We start from the raw sequence: 17898 nt of genomic DNA, 5'->3' as shown, positions 1-17898 counted from the left end.
TGGTTGGATTATTCTCCTAGCAGCCCATACATTCTAGGCTCAATCCTGCGTGGAGCTGAGAAACCAGCCGCCCCACCTGTGATTGGGCGGCAGAACAGAAGGCGGGGCAGTCATGACGTCACAGCACGGAGCAGATCACCACTGTCAGGTGCTCCGGTCTGATGCAGGAGTTGATCAGTTGCTGGAAGGCAGATCGTCCAGGTGAGTGTGTGTGGCAGTGTCACCTGGTTCACTTGCCCTCTACCATGTGCTGCCCAGGATCCCTTCTCCTGATGATGTCACTATAGGAAGGACCGGCGCTCACTGTAAATTGTCTGCAAAAATTATTGTTTATTGCCACATAATCCTGTGACGCGTTTCGACTCTCGCAGATGTCTTGATAAAGACACCTGAGAGTGTTGAAACGCGTCACAGGATTATGTGGCAATAAACAAGAATTTTTGCAGACAACTTACAGTTCTTGTTTGGTGGGATGAATTATCTACCTGCAGTGCCGACCTATTGGCCTTACTATTTCATATAGAAAGGAGCTGTCAGAACTGTATCTGTACATGCATTCATCTACTGCAGGACTAGCTTTAGGACCAAAGATGTCAGTAACAGGTCCCATTGTCTCTTTGGGACAAGTCATCATCATTCGTTTTGGTGACATGGCGTGCTACAATCTTTGGTATATCAGAAAAAAACGAAGGTCCTTCCATCTGTTCTGCTTTACACGATAGATTTGGGCTAAGGGATATAAACGTGGATGATTTATGTTCTCATCCATCACATCAGTGTAATATCCGTCGGGAGTTTGAAAACTACATTGTGATGGTTTTTTATTTTTCTTAATTTTTCTTTTAACTTTTGAGTAAATAGACTGTTGGTCACCAATGGTAGGTAAAAAGTAGACTAGATAGGGTGAGCAGTAGTGTGAACAGGTCCTTGCAGTTTCAGTACTGATTGGAATGAGATTTCTCCTGATATGACCAGTAGTGATTGGACACAATAATGTGTGTGTGTGTGTATGTGTGTATGTGTGTATGTGTATATATATATATATATATATATATATATATAACCAAAAAACGGAACAGCACCTCCTGAGACAAATCGCAAGTGCAAGCTACCCGGCAATAATACAGCAAACAAAAAAAGTAGCAGCACACCACTAAATGCACTAAGACTGAGCGAACAGGGTCAAATACATGATGCCAATACTTACTGAAGAAGCTCTTAGCGCATATTATTGATCAAAAATATGTCGGGCCTACCTACCAGACCCACTATTTGACCCTGTTCACACATTCACCTGTTCACTCAGTCTTAGTGCATTTAGTGGTGTGCTGCAACTTTTTTTGTTTGATAGAGATATATATATTAGAGATCTACCGATATTATCGGCCGATATTCAGGATTTTGACAGTTATCGGTATTGGCATCTTTTTTGCCGATATTCCGATAATGTATGGGGAACACAGAACGCGCTTCTAACAGCGCTCTCCGTGTTCCCTCAGCAGCACAGGGGAGAAGGAAGCAGTGTCTCCCTCCCCCCTGTGCTGCTGCTGCCACCAATGAGAGGAGGAAGGACAAGAGGAGGGGAGGGACTGTGGCCACCGCTCCACCAATGATGTTGACTTACTCATTCATTCAAATTGAACAGGAGGCGGGAGCTGGCTGCAGAATCACATAGCCGGCTCCCGACCTCTATGAGCAATAGCTGCGATCTGCGGTAGTTAACCCCTTAGGTGCCGCGGATCGCAGCTACCGCTCATAGAGGTCGGGAGCCGGCTATGCGATTCTGCAGCCAGCTCCCGCCTCCTGTATATGAATTAATGAGAGATTTATGTTCATTGGTGGCGCAGTGTGGCCCCCCAGTATTAATCATTGGTGGCGCAGTGCGCCCCCCACCCCCGTATTAAAAACATTGGTGGAGCAGTGCGCCCCCCCACCCAGTATTAATCATTGGTGGCAGTGGCCACAGGATCCCCTCTCCCCTGCTCCTCCGATCGGAGCCCAGCAGTGTAATCCTGGGGCTCCGATCGGTTACAATGGCAGCCAGGACGCTACTGAAGCCCTGGCTGCCATGGTAAGCTCCATGCTGCTGTGTGCACAAAGCACAGAGCAGCAGGGACAGTGTGAGATCCTATTCACCCTGATAGAGATCTATCAGGGTGAATAGGACAAGGGCTCTAGTCCCTAAGGGGGTTAATAGTTAGTAAAAAAATAAACACCAAAATATTAAGTATAAATAAAAAAGAAAGATTTACAAAAAAAAAAAACCTACACATTAGCAATAAAAATATTCATTTTCAGCAGATGTGTGTAGGAATTATTTTTTTTTCAAAAATGAAATTTCACAGAATATCGGTATAAATTATATAATAAAAACATGAGGGGAGATTTATCAAAGCGGTGTAAACTAGAACTGGCTTAGTTGTCCATAGCAACCAATCGGAATCCACTTTCCATATTCCCAAGGAGCTCTGGAAAATGAAAGGTGGAATCTGGTTGCTATGGACAACTAAGCCAGTTCTACTTTACACCAGTTTTGATAACTCTCCCCCACATAATCTGACGGACCCATAGGTAAGTAGTCCTTGTGCTACTGTATGGTGCCATGTTGTGTGGTGGAATTCCTCTTTAGAGAATAGAGGGTTGTCCTATAACAACCTTTTTTTTGCTTTATGACTTTATTAGACAGCTCATAAGAGTCTGAAAGGAGGGGTCTGAGTTCTGGGGGCCACATTACTAAGAATGAGGAACCCCAAGTCCCTGGTCTCAGCTGGAGGGTTAGCCTTGCCTCTGCAGCCACTTTCTATAAGGCCTCATTCACACCACTGTATTTTTCATCTGTGAGCTGTCTGCATTTTTTGCAGATAGCACACTGACCCGTTCATTTCTATGGGGTCATGCTCACATCGGTATTTTGTGGCGTTCCACGATTGATACATCATGTCCTATCCTTGTCTTCATTTTGCAGACAAGGATAGCCCTTTCTAATGATGGGAGTGAGTAAAATGCAGACTGCACACAGACAGATACATATTTTGCGGACCTGTTGTTTGCAGGCTGATATACGGACACAGTTGTGTGCTTGAGGCCTAAAGAGGAAAGGAAGAGGCCCAGGGTATTCTGTATTTTTCTGCAGAATATGTACAATAACGCAGATATTTGGTTATTTTTTTTTTACTAATTGAACCCTCAGACTATTTATGTGCCCCATGTTAGAATCATGTCATTGGCATGAGGTAAGTGTAAGACCCAATGAGCTTGTTGATTGCACAAAATATATCTGTCTACCTGTGTACTTAGAAGATGGGGGTATGATCTCTTAGACTGAGCATGTGACTGCATCTTCTAAGGTCTAAGCTATTGTATTGTACTCCCGTTACCCCATAGATAGATGTTTGTATTGGTATACTTAAGGTTCCTCTCAGACATTGGTGGCTAGGATATGACATCAATGTCAGATAAGGTGCGGGTCCCACCTCGGGGACCCTCTCCATCTCCAGAATAGGCCCCCCAAAGTGAAGGAGAGCGCACTGCTGAAGTGTGGCCACTCCTATGGTAGTTCCAAAATATTTCCACCAGTCCCACAAAGGTGAATGAAGAGGTGGCTGTACAGTCGTACACTCACTGCTATGGGAGATCCGAAAATAGCCGACCGCACTCGCTCAGCTGTTATTGGAAGTCCCATGGAAGTGAACGGAGGGCGGCCTTGCATACACGTGTGCTCACTTTTGCTTTGGGGACCCAGTTCTGGAGATAGGTGTGGGTGCTGCTCCTATCTGATGTTGGTGGGATATCCTAGCGATATGCCACCAATGTCTATATATATATATATATATATATATATATATACACACACACACTTAGGTACTGGATATGAGACATTCAGAACAACATCAGCTCGCCAGCCTCGCTCAACAGCTTTATTAGGCATAACATCTAAAGGTCTTAGATCACACGGTAAATAAGCCTATGCCTATAAGGTTCTTTAATGAGCACAGTACATGCTAGCAAGGAATGGATAAGCAATTACTCATTTGGCAACAACTTCTATAGGCAATTGTGTTTCCGAAAATGCATTTGACCTTCACAAGATTTTTAAAAATTGTTGAATTTATTAATTTTTTTTCAGGCTCATAATTTCTTGAAGATCCGAACCATATCAAAATGGCAGCTGAGGTATGAAGTTGTACTAATCTGGAAATTAGAAAATTCTGTCAAGTACTTTTTGTGCAAGTGTCTGACTTCCTAATGCAGGGTCTTCAGTTCTTCAGTCACAGCTACACTGTAAAATGTTTTAACAGCAGGACTCTGTTGAGGCTTTGTTCACATCTCCGTTTTGGAGATCCGGCTGCCTGATCCGTCGCAAATGCGCATTTATGCCGGTAATAGGTCAGGTCACCGCCGGACCTCATTGCAGTCAGTGGGGTCTAGTGGTAAAGTAGAGGATCCAGCAGGTTGCTCTGTGCCTGAACAGCCGTCCGGATCGCCTAGCCTAATGTGGATACATGGCACTGCAGTCATTTGAGCACTTGTAGTAACCCGTGTTACTAAATAACTTATTGCCATTCACTCACTAAGCCTTTTAAAGGGGTTTTCCAACCCCCCTAAAATTCCTTCCCATACGCACGGGCCCCTTACAGAGGTTGTACTTACCTGGCAACCTCGTCGCTTCTGATGCCTGCACGGCCAACGCCACACAGCAGGGGGAGGAGGCAGAAGCCAATAGAGGGCCGCGACGGGAACGAGCCTCCCTAGCGTCACCCGCGATGCTAGGAAGGCCTGTTCCTGTCGCAGACTGCTATTGGCTGCCCCCCACGCCAGATGCCAGGGAACCAGGTAAGTACAACCTGTGTGTGGGGCAGGGCATATGGGGAGGCATTTTAGGGGTTGGATAACCCCTTTAATGCCATTTTATATGATCGCTAGTTTATACTACAGGAGTATCAAAGGGAAAAATAGAGCCAAAGGTGACACCTGCACTCCATTCTGGATAGTGGTGTCAGTGAAAGGTAAGTATCAAATTATAAGTGTAGTATCCATGGCACTCAAAGAGTGAAACTCTGACTCTTTGATCTTTAACGCTTTGTGTGCAGTGGATAGAACAAGAAAAATATTTATAAAAAAACTGAGTGCACATAAGAGGTAAAGCAGAAAGAATTGGTGTGTGATAACTAAACATAATGTAGCTAAAACAAAGGTGGTTATACTTGATTTTAGGAAAATAAAGAAAATGGCACTCTGCCCCCTTTATATACCGTAAATGAAGAAGAGGTAGGAAGGGTGGAGAACCCAAAGTTTCTGGGGTTTTTTATTTCTAATGATCTGAGATGGAATGCAAACCTCTTTCTTCCTGAGGAAATTGAAGAAGGCCAGGCTTCCATCTTGGCTCCTAATTCATTTCTATGTGCTATAGAAAGTATTGGCTCCTATTGTATTACAGCCTGGTATGGTAGCGCCACGGGGGGGAATAGGTGGGATTTGACCAGGATCGTCTAGACTGCACAGAGGATTGAGAGGATTGAGCTTCCAGGGCAGGACATGAGGAAATGTGTCATCTTGAAGTGGTAGATTATTGTGAACGAGTTGGTAGCATGGGATTTATGTTTGTACGATCTAGGTTATTATAATTTAAGACCCACTTGGATGGGCCATGATTGGGGGAATTGCACGTATGCACTTTTGGTAGTAATGGGATAGAAGTGAGCATTATACATGGCTGTTACACAATTCTGTGAGCTACAAAACAAATTTCCACTTCCAGACACTTCTACTTTGGGAACAAGGGATCAGCCATATTAGAATTCAACATGCCCGACCCTTTCTTAGGCCTCTTTCACACTACCGTATGGCTATTTCAGTGTTTTGTGGTCCATTTTTCACGGATCCGTTGTTCCGTTTTTTTGTTTCCGTTCCGTTTTTCTGTTCCGTTTTTCCATATGGCATATACAGTATACAGTAATTACATAGAAAGAATTGGGCTGGGCATAACATTTTCAATAGATGGTTCCGCAAGAACGGATACGGAAGACATACGGATGCATTTCCGTGTGTGTTCTGTTTTTTTTGCGGACCCATTGACTTGAATAGAGCCACGGAATGTGATTTGCGGGCAATAATAGGACATGTTCTATCTTTCAACGGAACGGAAAAACGGAATGCATACGGAGTACATTCCGTTTTTTTTGCGGAACCATTGAAATGAATGGTTCCGCATACGGACCGTATACGGAACACAAAAAACGGCCCGCAAAACGGGAAAAAAAAAACGGTAGTGTGAAAGAGGCCTTACCGTGAGACCAGATATCATGACACCACCAGTCACATTAGATGGTTGCCTGTCTTACTGAAATTGGCTGTTTGGCTGACATACATCTAATATGTGTTGCCTCCTGTTACTTCCGAAACCTAAAGCTAACTGCTGATCAGTAGGGGTGCTGAGTGTTGGACCCCCACAGATCTCCTACCGATGACCTATCCTATGGATATGACTTCAGTATGTTGGTCGTGGGAAATCGATAGTCAGAAAATCCACAAACATAAACAAAACGTAATAACATAAAAGTAGACCATATTGGCACTTTCTAGAAGTCTATATGTCAGGTTAAAGGGGCAGTCCGGTTAGAAGTGAACAAACCTTAAATCAGTGTGGGTCCAAACTCTGGGACCCCCATCAATCACTGGCCTCAGTAGTAATGTGAGTATGAGTAGCGTGACCAATCAACCTCTGCGGTCACATGCTAGGCATACACATGTGACAGCTGGGGCCAGTGATTGACTGCAGCAGTCATGGGAATGAAATGTCATCACTTGTGGTCCGGTGGGTACTGGAAGTGGCAGGGACAGGAGCTACTGTGATGGAACGGTGGGACTTTCAGAAGGCAAATTTATATTTTTTATTTTTATTTTTTTATTGCACTGTTTCTTGCCTGTCATAAATTTTTTTAAATTTAGGTCTGACACCCTCTTTAAGTACTAATGTCCAAAAAAAGAGGTGACTATTTTTACAAATTTGTATCATCATATGTTGTAGAACTTCTCTTGATGACCCGCTGCCATCAAGAGAGATGTTCTCCAAGCCTTGTTATTTTGCATAGCACATTTAGTCTGGGTTCACATTTGTGTTTTGGCGCTCATCAGGCAGTTCCATTTGAGGTCTACATCTGAATACAAGAAAACGGTACCATAACAGCTTCATTGACTTTAATGGGTCAAAGAGATTTCAGAGGATTCATTTTTGGACACCATTTGACCTGACTTCCATTTGTTTCTGGCTTTTTCCTCATGGTAGCAAGGTAGAGTCTGCTATTCTGTATGGCAAACAAGTCAGAAACAAATAAAAAGCAGATCAAATAGATTCAAAAGATTAATGCTTTGAAATCCGTTTGACCCATTAAAGACAATGTACTCATCACGGTATATGTATGAATACTGACAGTAAGCCTTGTGGAGGGTAAAACGCAATGTGAACTCATCGGAACGTTTCTTATGAGGCTCGGTTAGGTATATACCTGATCCATTTTATTTATGCTGCAATTTTTTATGTTTTTTTTTTTTTTTTTTTATATATATAAAAATGTGCCAAACACAACTATTTGAACTGAGAGTGGAGTCACTGACGTTTGTTAATCTTCCAGACTGCGGTCATTGTGCTGGGTTGACTTACATTGCACCGAGTGTTAAGATCAGTTCTGGCTGACAGTACTCGGTGCCAGGTTAGTCCTGTAAGCAGTCTTACACAATAGATATCAGTCCCTTGATCCGTAATGTCTGACTTTGTTGTTCTAAATCCATTTTAGGAGGGCGGAGATGAAAAATAGAGATGTCACTAGCATTGTGCAATAGCACATGATGTTCTGGCCTTGTATAAGGTTGTACAAATTCCAACATGGGATTCTGCCTCCATTTGTTAGTTGACAAAGCAAAAGTGCAAAAAAAAATATAAAATTTAATCACTAACATAATTTGTCGTTTATTAATAACATGTAATTTTACCTTCTTTAGAAGAGTGTTAGTTTTCTCTATTTCAGGCTGGGGCAACACCCCAACATATGTCACACTAAATAAAAATCGCACAACATTGCATATAATGATTGTCAATAGTGTGTCCACAACTACGACAATCACACAGTGTCCAATGCTGTTGGATTTTTGGTCACACGGCGCAAGTCACATGAGACCTTGCTATCATAGAGCACAATGCAAGTTGCGCGCAATTGCGACTTACCTGTGACTGTAATGCAATTTCGGTTCTGCAGCCAAATCACAGCTCTAAATTGTACAAAAATGTTGCGTGGCAGTAAGTTTCAGAAAAATGGCACAAATGTTTTTTCTTGCATGACTTTTGTGTGACTTGCTGTCACCATGTAGCCCCGGCCTTCTTTAAAATGTGCTTGTCGTGGAGGGCCAGGTGCTGGAACTCATTGCAATGTAAAGACGGCAGAAGGTATAGCGACCAAACATGGCTCTCTGAAGGGACACAGTACTCAGGACCTGTTTATTCTAGTGATAGTCGGCGATCCCCACAAATTAAAACCTCTATCAGATGCCTATAAGATGTAAGATGCTTTTTGAGACTTTTTTTTAAAAAGATTTTATTGAAGATTTTTATATTTTTGTATTCTTTGTTAATATTGCTTAGTTAGTATAGTGTGTATCCTCCATAAAGAATAGACCACTGTAGAGCTGTATTACTGTAATTTGGTCTTTTTTTAACTATATAGTCATCAAAAGTAAAGAGATCTTAAAATGTATCTCTTCTTTTGTGGCTTTTTTTTTATTTTAGATTTTATTCTTTTTTTTTTTTTCTGTTGGAAAATTTAAAGGGAACCTGACATCTCATTTATGTGTTTGAAACTGTCCAAATGAGCTTTTTCATCAGGTTTAGCGGTCCAGAAGTGAGTCTTGATTCCTTTGAGTAACTTGTAAATCCACAGAAAATGCATTTTGATTCTTGTTCTCGTCGTATGTAAATGAACTTGTTGAAGTCAAGGAGGCCGACACAAACCTCCTGGAAGTCATGCTTTCCCTGCCCGCACCCCACTAGATCCTGTGTAGAGAGGAGAGGGATCCCGCCCTTCGGCACATGTGCAGTAAAGCTCTGTACAGCACTTTTCACTGGGCGCCAGAAGTAAAAGCGCGCGGAGGCTGCACGGGATCTAGTGAGAACAGGGGATGACATTGCCTGGCCTGGAGAACGTCAATCATCTGCAGGAGGAGAGGGGAAAGCCTGACTTCCAGGAGGTTTGCCCCAGCCTCCTTGACTCCAACACGTTAGATTACATACGACGAGAACAAGAATCAAGACTCCCTTCTGGACCAGTCATTCAAGGAGAAACATATCCAGGTCACCATAAGCGTTCGGTGCACGGAGAGGACCGGACCCGTCCCTTGTATAATCAGAAAAGAATAGAATATTCTCCAGCATCCATCAAGGTTGATCGTCTTTATTGTAAGTCGGTATAAAAGTACATACTTCAATCTTCACCACCCTCCACCACAGGTTAACATGTTTCAAACTCGGAAGTTCTTAATCATGACCTGATGAAAAAGGCACCGTGGGCAGTAAATGAGATGTCAGGTTCCCTTTAATTTACAATGTATTCAGCATAGCCTGAAAAGCCTTGTCTACATGGATTTCAAACAGGACTGTGCCCCTTCCATTTTTCTCTTTGACGATATTGATTATGGTAAATTTGACATCCCTGGAGACTAGCATTGCTTCTTTTTCATCATGTCTGAATGTGCCCAGTGGCTGACAAAATGAAATGATGGCAGAACGGGCACTTCCCATGTGTGTATTATGCTTCCATGGTCCATTTTCATCATTGTGTGCTTTTGTAGTCACTACCTACTGTATGATACGGAATAGAGAATCATTTGATATTAAAACAAACAGCAGGCACCAAACAAATTGAAAATAATTTTTGGTTTCATTACCTATGTAAAAAAACATTTCCTACATCGTGATGCACCCCTTTCTATCTTCTCAATGGAAGCAGCATCATTTTAATATACAATTTATTGCAATGATGTACATTCCATTTTATTCAGCTTATTATCTGACTTTGTATTGTTGTTGTTTTTTTCTTTTTCTTCCTCTTTATAGGGTGACAAGTTGTGGGGTGGAAGATTTGTTGGCAGCATTGACCCCATTATGGAAATGTTCAATTCTTCTGTGTCATATGACCAGAGGATGTGGTCAGCTGACATCAGAGGAAGCCAAGCCTATGTGAAAGCATTGGAAAAAGCTGGACTTGTGAGCAAATCCGAAATGGAACAGATTGTCACTGGCCTGGACCAGGTACTATAAAAAACTAATCTAGTCATATCGCATAATGCACACCACCTTAAGCGAGGTTCAGTAAGGGTATGTTCACAGGTGCCCGATGTGCTGCACAGGTTTCTGAATGAAGTTGGTAAAGATCTTTAGAATCCCCATTCAAATGTCAGCAACAAATCTGCCATGTTGCCCTTACAAGATCAAATAGCTGAGAATTAGCACAACCATAAAGCATTAGTTACACTAGTGTGCTAAATATATTTGTATGGGATCACCATGAAAAACATGTTGGGGGATTATATAAAGACTGGCATTTCTTACACCAGTCAATAAGAAACCCTGCTGGTGGACAGTGGGGGAGATTTATCAAGGCCAGCGGCTTCTGCACACGTCTCGTCACATATTAGGCTCATACTCCGGCAGTCCGTACGCCTAGACCGAGATTTACGACCGATCAGAGCTGCCAAAGATTTCTTAGATTGAAGGCCAAGCCCCTTCCCGTCCTTGCCACAATACCCTTAGGGAAAAGTGATGAGGGCGACATAAAAACTGTCACTTGCAACTATTCTTTTGAAAGTCGCAAACACTCAGTTTGCAACTTTTTAACCCCATTATACTGGCACAAGCTACATGATAAATATCCCCCAATAAGCCAGAAGAGGAAATCGTTCTGGAAAATAAAATCAACAAGCAAAGTAGCCGGTGTAGATTTGAACCGTAATGTGCGCACGCACTAGTAAATGTGCTGGGCTGTGGGTTTCCTAAAAAGTGGCGAGTGTGATTCAGAACCGCACTGGCGCTAAATCCAGAAGAATCCCACATTACCCCGTTTGAATTTCATGTTATTGCTGGAAATAAGTGCCCCATATAGATATAGGAGATATGTATAGCTTGAGAACATTGATATGTTTGTATGGTAATCTATGACCAGAAAGTGATATCTTGGATCTGTGTGATGCGATCCTTCCTTTTAGTACATCCACAAATGTTGAGAACGGCAGAAATCATCCGCTGTATTTCGCTTTTAGTATCCAAGAGTTGTCAACTTGGATATTCTGCATATATAAACTCAAGACGTTATTTTCTGCATTAGCGCACATTACTGATCATCTTAAGGTAATGGTTTGTTTTCCTTCAAGATCCATGAAGAATGGTCTCAAGGCACTTTCGTACTGACGAAAGCGGATGAAGATATACACACTGCTAATGAGCGTCGACTCAAGGTAGACCAGCTAAGGATATTTTAGCATACACATAAAAAATTTTTTTCTTGATTTCCGACTCTTCTTCTAAAGAACTCCCAAATACTTTGTGCACTTATGAGCTGGATATATAGATATGTGTGTGACATAAGTGTAAGAAGCCGCAGTTTTAGGGCTCGTGCACACATTCTTCTTCCTCATCCAATCCGCTTTTTTTGCGGATATGATGCAGACCCATTCACTTCAATGGGGCCGCAATGTCTGTTCCACGGCACCCGCAAAAAAAAAAAAGGACATGTCCTATCCTTGTCAGGGATAAAGCAATTCAACAGAGGGCCAGACATTCTGTTCCGCAAAATGTAGAACGCACACAGGTGGTATCCGTGGTTTGCGGACCACAAAAATGGCATCGGTCGTACGCATGAGGCCTTACATGTGATCTTTAATGTCCACATACATTTGGCCACAGAGTGCACGTTAGTACTCCTCTCCTACAGTGGTATAGATATTACTAGGGCCCGAAGTGCACATTATTCCATAACCTCCCAAACCAAAGGCAAGCAAATATTTCCATGGAGTAATTCCTTGTTATAAGCTCTTTTTATTGCTGTGTGTCTAGGAACTTATAGGAGAGCCTGCTGGAAAGCTTCATACTGGACGAAGTAGAAATGATCAGGTAACTTCCCTGCGCCTTTTTCCTCCCCTCAGTGCTAGTGAAGTAGCTAAAGGGGTCCAGGCACCAATCATTCATTCCTGCTTCCAGATTCATAGAAATATATAGCTGTATCTCTTTCTAGACAGTGGAGAAGGAAATTGTGGGGGCGTTACATACCATGTGTATCTCTGGGGCTATATGTGAGGGACTATTTTCTGTGCAGGGGAGGAAGGGGTTAACAAGAGCTATTTGCAGTACGTCCTGAGAGATGCAGGTGCTTGATGATGATGTCACTAGGTCTCCAAAAAATGCCTTTGCCCTGCGCTATTCAGTGCAGGGCAAAGGAGAGCTGCTCATATCAGGGGGCCGAAAGGGTGAAGATGGGGATATGTCCGGGTTCAGCTCTGAACACAGACAACCCCTTTTAATACGCATTTAAAGATGATGTTTTGAGCTAGACAACCCCCTTAACTATGTACTATGTATGGTATACAGATGGCTCACTGTGGATAACCGTGACTGGTGCTCAAGGATAAAAGAAACACCCCTTGTTCTTAATTTTATGTAGTTAGGAAATTGACCTGGCACTCTAAACATTTCGAGGTTATGTGGAAACATACAAATTTATTATACAGTAAAACCGCAAGATGCCTAGGCGATATACATCTTGTTCGTATACATCAATAATAAAACTTTATCACTGTAAAATGTTAAAAATCACAAATTTATCTATTGTTCGCACTGTAATTGGAATATTATTTCAGTTCTCTATTTGTGTAGACATGTTTGCATAGGCAGAAATCCCGATGGCAATTGCCATGTAAACTTTGGCAGTCTTCTCCCAGCAGGTCTGAACTCAGACCTAGAGATTTTCGGGTTCAACTGAACCATCGGCCCAACACACATCCCACTGGAGATATTGCATATATATATATATAATGATTGACATTGTTTATCTTCTGTGTAAGAAACCACAAATAGGTTTAAAAACATCTCTAGAATAGTGACCCTGTATTACACAAGCAGGGAAGGAGCTATAAAGGTATTACACAAATGGGATAAAACAGACTAATCCTACTCTTTTGAAAAGAACACTTTATACAGAGCACTAATAAGACCTTTTTGCACATATATTATAAAAAACGCAGCTATACCATTACTTGAAATCATGAGACACTAGAAGAATTGCACACTCCTTGAAAGATCTCCTTTGGTAATACACAAGGGGACCAAAATGTAATATGTCTATCCATACAGCTGTATAGTACTGTTAGATCTTAAAGATATCAGTCCAAATAAAATCAAGAAGTATGAACATGGTACTGGTGGACTGTAGAAACATCAGCCCTAAAATAAGGGAAATAGAAAATTGAGTCCTAGCGAAAAAACGCATGTAAAACGCACCTGACTCTAAACTATAAGATACTAAAAGTAGTGCACATCTCCTGAAAGATTCCATTTGGAAACACACAAGGGAATCAAATACCCATATGCCAAAGTACAACATATCTATCTATGTAGATATACAGTACGGTTAGACCTTAAGGTATCAGTCCAAGAACAAGGGCAAATAAAATCGAGAAGTGTGAACATAGTATTGGTAGACTATAGAGGTATCGGCCCTGAAATAAGTCAAATAATAAATAAGAAAACGAAAAGTGTGATTAATACGATAAAAACGCACTATTATTCAACTGTCTGACTAAGAAACTGGATGGTATGTCCATGATTCATTGTAAATAATCCATATTTTTGATATGTAATGATATGTATGAGACATGCTATACATAATACTAGAGACTATGCAAAAATCGTATATTCCCAAATCCCCAATTACCGAATATAATCACGAACACATGTCCAACCCGATGGGAACAATCAAGAACTAATGAAGAGCACATAAAAGTTGAGCTGTTTGAGACCACAGGTGACCCACTGAGGAAGAGATAAGCTATCTTGAAACGCGTCTGGGCGGAATACCTGTATGTGAAGCAAATATACAATATACATGGCCATGTATTAAATCTCTCTGTCAAGAGAGTCAATATCACTTTATCTACGAAACGTATAGACGGACTAAATCTCACGAGAATTGGGACGAGATCCCGAAAGACGCTGCAAATCGAAACCAAAAAGGCTGGAGCGTGGTGGAGCTGTGGGACGCCACTGAAAGAACCTCTACACGTAAAAAAGCTTTTCTTGATCAGCGCAACGTACCGTGAGTACTAAATGTGTACATTACATCCTCTATAGACGGGTGAACCTATTGACTCTGAAAGTTTGGGACCACGTAGGAACTGTGTCCCCCCATACAAAGACCAGAAGCCCTATACGTATGGACTGATTACATGGCAATTGCCATCGGGATTTCTGCCTATGCAAACATGTCTCTACACAAATAGAGAACTGAAATAATATTCCAATTACAGTGCGAACAATCGATAAATTTGTGATTTTTAACATTTTTATAGTGATAAAGTTTTATTATTGATGTATACGAATAAGATGTATATCGCCTAGGCATCTTGCGGTTTTACTGTATAATAAATTTGTATGTTTCCACATACCCTTTAACTATGTATCTGTAAATTCTGATTTGAGGTGATTATAATATTTTTTTCATTTTACTCCAGGTGGTGACTGACATGAGGTTATGGCTGCGAGATTCCTGCTCTGTCCTAAACCTTCACTTGACTCGTCTTATACGTACTATGGTGGACAGGGCAGCCATGTAAGTGAAGTGAAAGAGGATTCTGCTGTCATTTAAAGAGGAACCCTCTGCTCTCCTGACATGTCTGCTTTATTAAATAATTGTATCCCCCAAAATATAAAAATTCTGGAGCACGTTTTCTTAGAAGTCTGTGTTGTGCCGTTCCTCTGTTATTTCTACTAAATGTCATGAATGAAATGGTTATTACCAATTGGGGGTTGTCCCTGTGCAGTCTCGTCCAATCACTGCTGATAGAATCAGACTGTTTAGGACACACCCCTTGACAAATGGAATAGTAACACCCAGGAGGAATAACAGAGGACCAAGAGTACCTCAATTAGGGTACTAAAATAGTCAGGAGAGCTGACAGGTCCTCTTAAAGGGGTTGTGCAGGGGTTTTATATCAGTGACCTCTCATGGAGCACTACCTCCTCTTCAAACAGATTATCCGGGGAAGGGGGGTTGGTGGGGGTGCTTGGTGTCGGACCCCTGGCGATCAGATATTGATGACCAATCCTGAAGAAGGTCATCAGTATAAAACCCCTGCACAACCCCTTTAATTTTGTGTATATTTGTGGATTTAAGTTTCTTTTTTGCCATCCATTTAACATATACAAAAAATGTATAAGTTAAGAGGATGCTGTAGAGTGGCACTGTAAAAAAAAAAAAAAAAAAGATATACTTTTTGCATAGTGTACTTTTGTATCCTTTTTTCCCAACGTATACGTTAAATGGTGTGCAAAAATGTCATGTGAATCCAGCCTTAAAAGGGTCTCCAAATAATTTTTATTGATGACATATCCTCAGGATAGTTCATCAGTATCAGATTGGCACCTCCACCGATCAGCTGGTTGAAGGGGCATACTGTGCCAGCGCAGCCTTCTCTTCATTGTTTACCTGCTCGCTGTCGCAACAGCAGCGGTGAGCAGGTCTAATTACAAGAAGCCACCCCATTCGCTTCAATGAGATGGTTTGTTCCTATACACTTGAATACTAATAGAGCCATCCCATTGAAGTGAATGGGGTGGCTTCTTGTAATTAGGCCTGCTCACCGCTGCTGTTGCGACGGCGAGCAGATAAGCAATTAAGTTAAGAGATGGCAGCGCTGGCACGGCACGCGTCTCCTCTTCAACCAGCTGATCGGCAGGGTCATCAGACCCCCAGCGATCTGATATTGATGACCTATCCTGAGGATAGGTCATCCATATAAGTAACTTGGACAACCCCTTTAACAAGAGTACATTGCATATGACATTTCTGTAACCAAATGAAAAAAAAAAGAATGTTTGTCTTGAAAATAGACAAATGATATGTGGTAAGATCCCAGCATAACACCTGCCGTCACATGGCAAGATTGGGAAATGAAGGACCACTGACCGTAATCATAGGGTTAGTGACCTTCTTCTTGCAACATAATTCATGGCCCATTGACTCTTTATAAAGGATTTGTCTGTGTACTCTGTAAAACAAATTCCCCATTGATGTCACATGTGCAACTGAGCAATACATTATTTCATTCGGTTATTGGCGTCAGTAGATATTAAAAACTGCCCAAATAGAAGATGAAGATAGGGGGCCCTGCTACGATTATAAGGGCTCAGTAGTTGACAGAGCCATACATTGAAAGCACATAAGAGAGGCACATACATCAGGTTCGCATTTTATCCCCAGCTTTTTGTTTCTAGGTGTTTCTGCTTCTCCTATTAGAGCAGAGGTCCCCTCTGATACAATCCCATATCCCGAAGATAAGAGCTAAGTGTCCTTTGTGCGAAAAAACTCCTTTAAGCCACATCAGTGACATAATCAGGCTGTTGAGGGCTAATATTTTTTTATAATGCCGTGGAATATGTTAATGGTATATAAAATGTGGATCAAATCTGGAATAAACATTGGCTAGAAGAATATTACTGTTCTTTAGTGTACACTCTTATAGTAGTATAGATGGCTACTAGGGGTTTTCTGAGATAATTAAAACTTGTAGTAATGGCCCCAAATACTGTAAGATTACATACTTCTTCCTCCTTTGCCGTTCTCTGTGCCGCCAGTCCATTCCTTTCCCCGCTGTCAGTTTACATACTGCAGAGGTGACTTGTAGGTATATGGCACATGACTGCTTCAGCCAATCACAGTCCTTAGCGGTATCTCAGAGAGAGACGAGATGGACTGATTAGGGGAGAATGAATGAGCTGCTAGAGGGAGAAAGAGGCATTTTCTTTAATTAGATATATCACAAGGTTTCTTATTTACACCTGTATTATTGATTTGATGCTAAGTTTTTTGAGAGGTTAGTGACCATTTAACTCATTGCTCATTAAACATGAACTTCTAACCTGCTGAGTTTTGCATTACCATTATTTTCTGTATTTACATATTTCTTTCTCAGTAGGATCCACAATTCAAACACTTTGCTTTCTTTTTCTGTACAGAGAGGTTGATATATTATTTCCAGGCTATACTCACATGCAGAGAGCACAGCCTATTCGATGGAGTCACTGGATATTAAGGTAACTGTAGAAATGTTCTACCATCCAGCTAATGGAGACTATTGTAATAACTTGGCCTTTGTATGACTATGCAATTCCCACATCAGTTTGCTAATAATTGGGGTTAACTGACTTTTATATAATTGTATTTTTATTAAAACATGCCTCAAACTTCATGCGGCACAACATGTGCCCCTAGCCTGAATGTGCCTTTGCTAACAGAAGCCAGAAGACCACAATCTCTTTGTGAGACATGCCTTTATTTTTTGTATTACAAAATGCATCGGAATACAAGACATAATTAGGATTTGGAGAAGGAAAATAAGTGAAAAAATATTTTTCATCAGACCCCAAAATCAGACCCCCAAGCTCAATCAGACCTCAGATCAGACCCCCAAGCTTCATCAGTATCAGATCCCCAGACCCCCAAGCTCCATCAGCCTCAAATCCCCTAACCTCCATCACCCTCAGTTTAGACCTCAGATCAGACCCCATCAGCCTTAGATCACTTACCTCACTTGCTCCAAACAGTGCTGCCACTTAATCACCGTTCCCTGGTCTTCTCCCGGCCC

At 41.6% G+C, this 17898-nt stretch overlaps 1 protein-coding gene across 2 annotated transcripts in view; it reads left to right on the top strand.

Annotated features, from left to right (window-relative positions):
* Nucleotides 1–86: 86 nt before the first annotated feature.
* Nucleotides 87–17898, top strand: part of ASL (argininosuccinate lyase) — a 60129-nt gene continuing 42317 nt past the window's right edge. Inside the window, exons 1-7 of one of the 2 annotated variants that reach the window (XM_040424786.1) lie at nt 87–201; nt 4127–4173; nt 10103–10297; nt 11416–11499; nt 12098–12154; nt 14767–14864; nt 17270–17347. In XM_040424786.1, coding sequence (XP_040280720.1) covers nt 4162–4173; nt 10103–10297; nt 11416–11499; nt 12098–12154; nt 14767–14864; nt 17270–17347 — 524 coding nt within the window. In that variant the 5' untranslated portion in view covers nt 87–201; nt 4127–4161. Of the gene's footprint in view, nt 202–4126; nt 4174–6964; nt 6989–10102; nt 10298–11415; nt 11500–12097; nt 12155–14766; nt 14865–17269; nt 17348–17898 lie in introns of those variants that run through there. The other variant, XM_040424788.1, reaches the window with a different exon arrangement.

The sequence above is a fragment of the Bufo bufo genome, chromosome 3 (genome assembly GCF_905171765.1).
Source record: "Bufo bufo chromosome 3, aBufBuf1.1, whole genome shotgun sequence".
In the NCBI taxonomy this organism is placed as follows: Eukaryota; Metazoa; Chordata; class Amphibia; order Anura; family Bufonidae; genus Bufo; species Bufo bufo.
The sequence above is the reverse complement of the archived record's forward strand: the minus strand, read 5'-3'. Positions and strand labels throughout refer to the sequence as shown.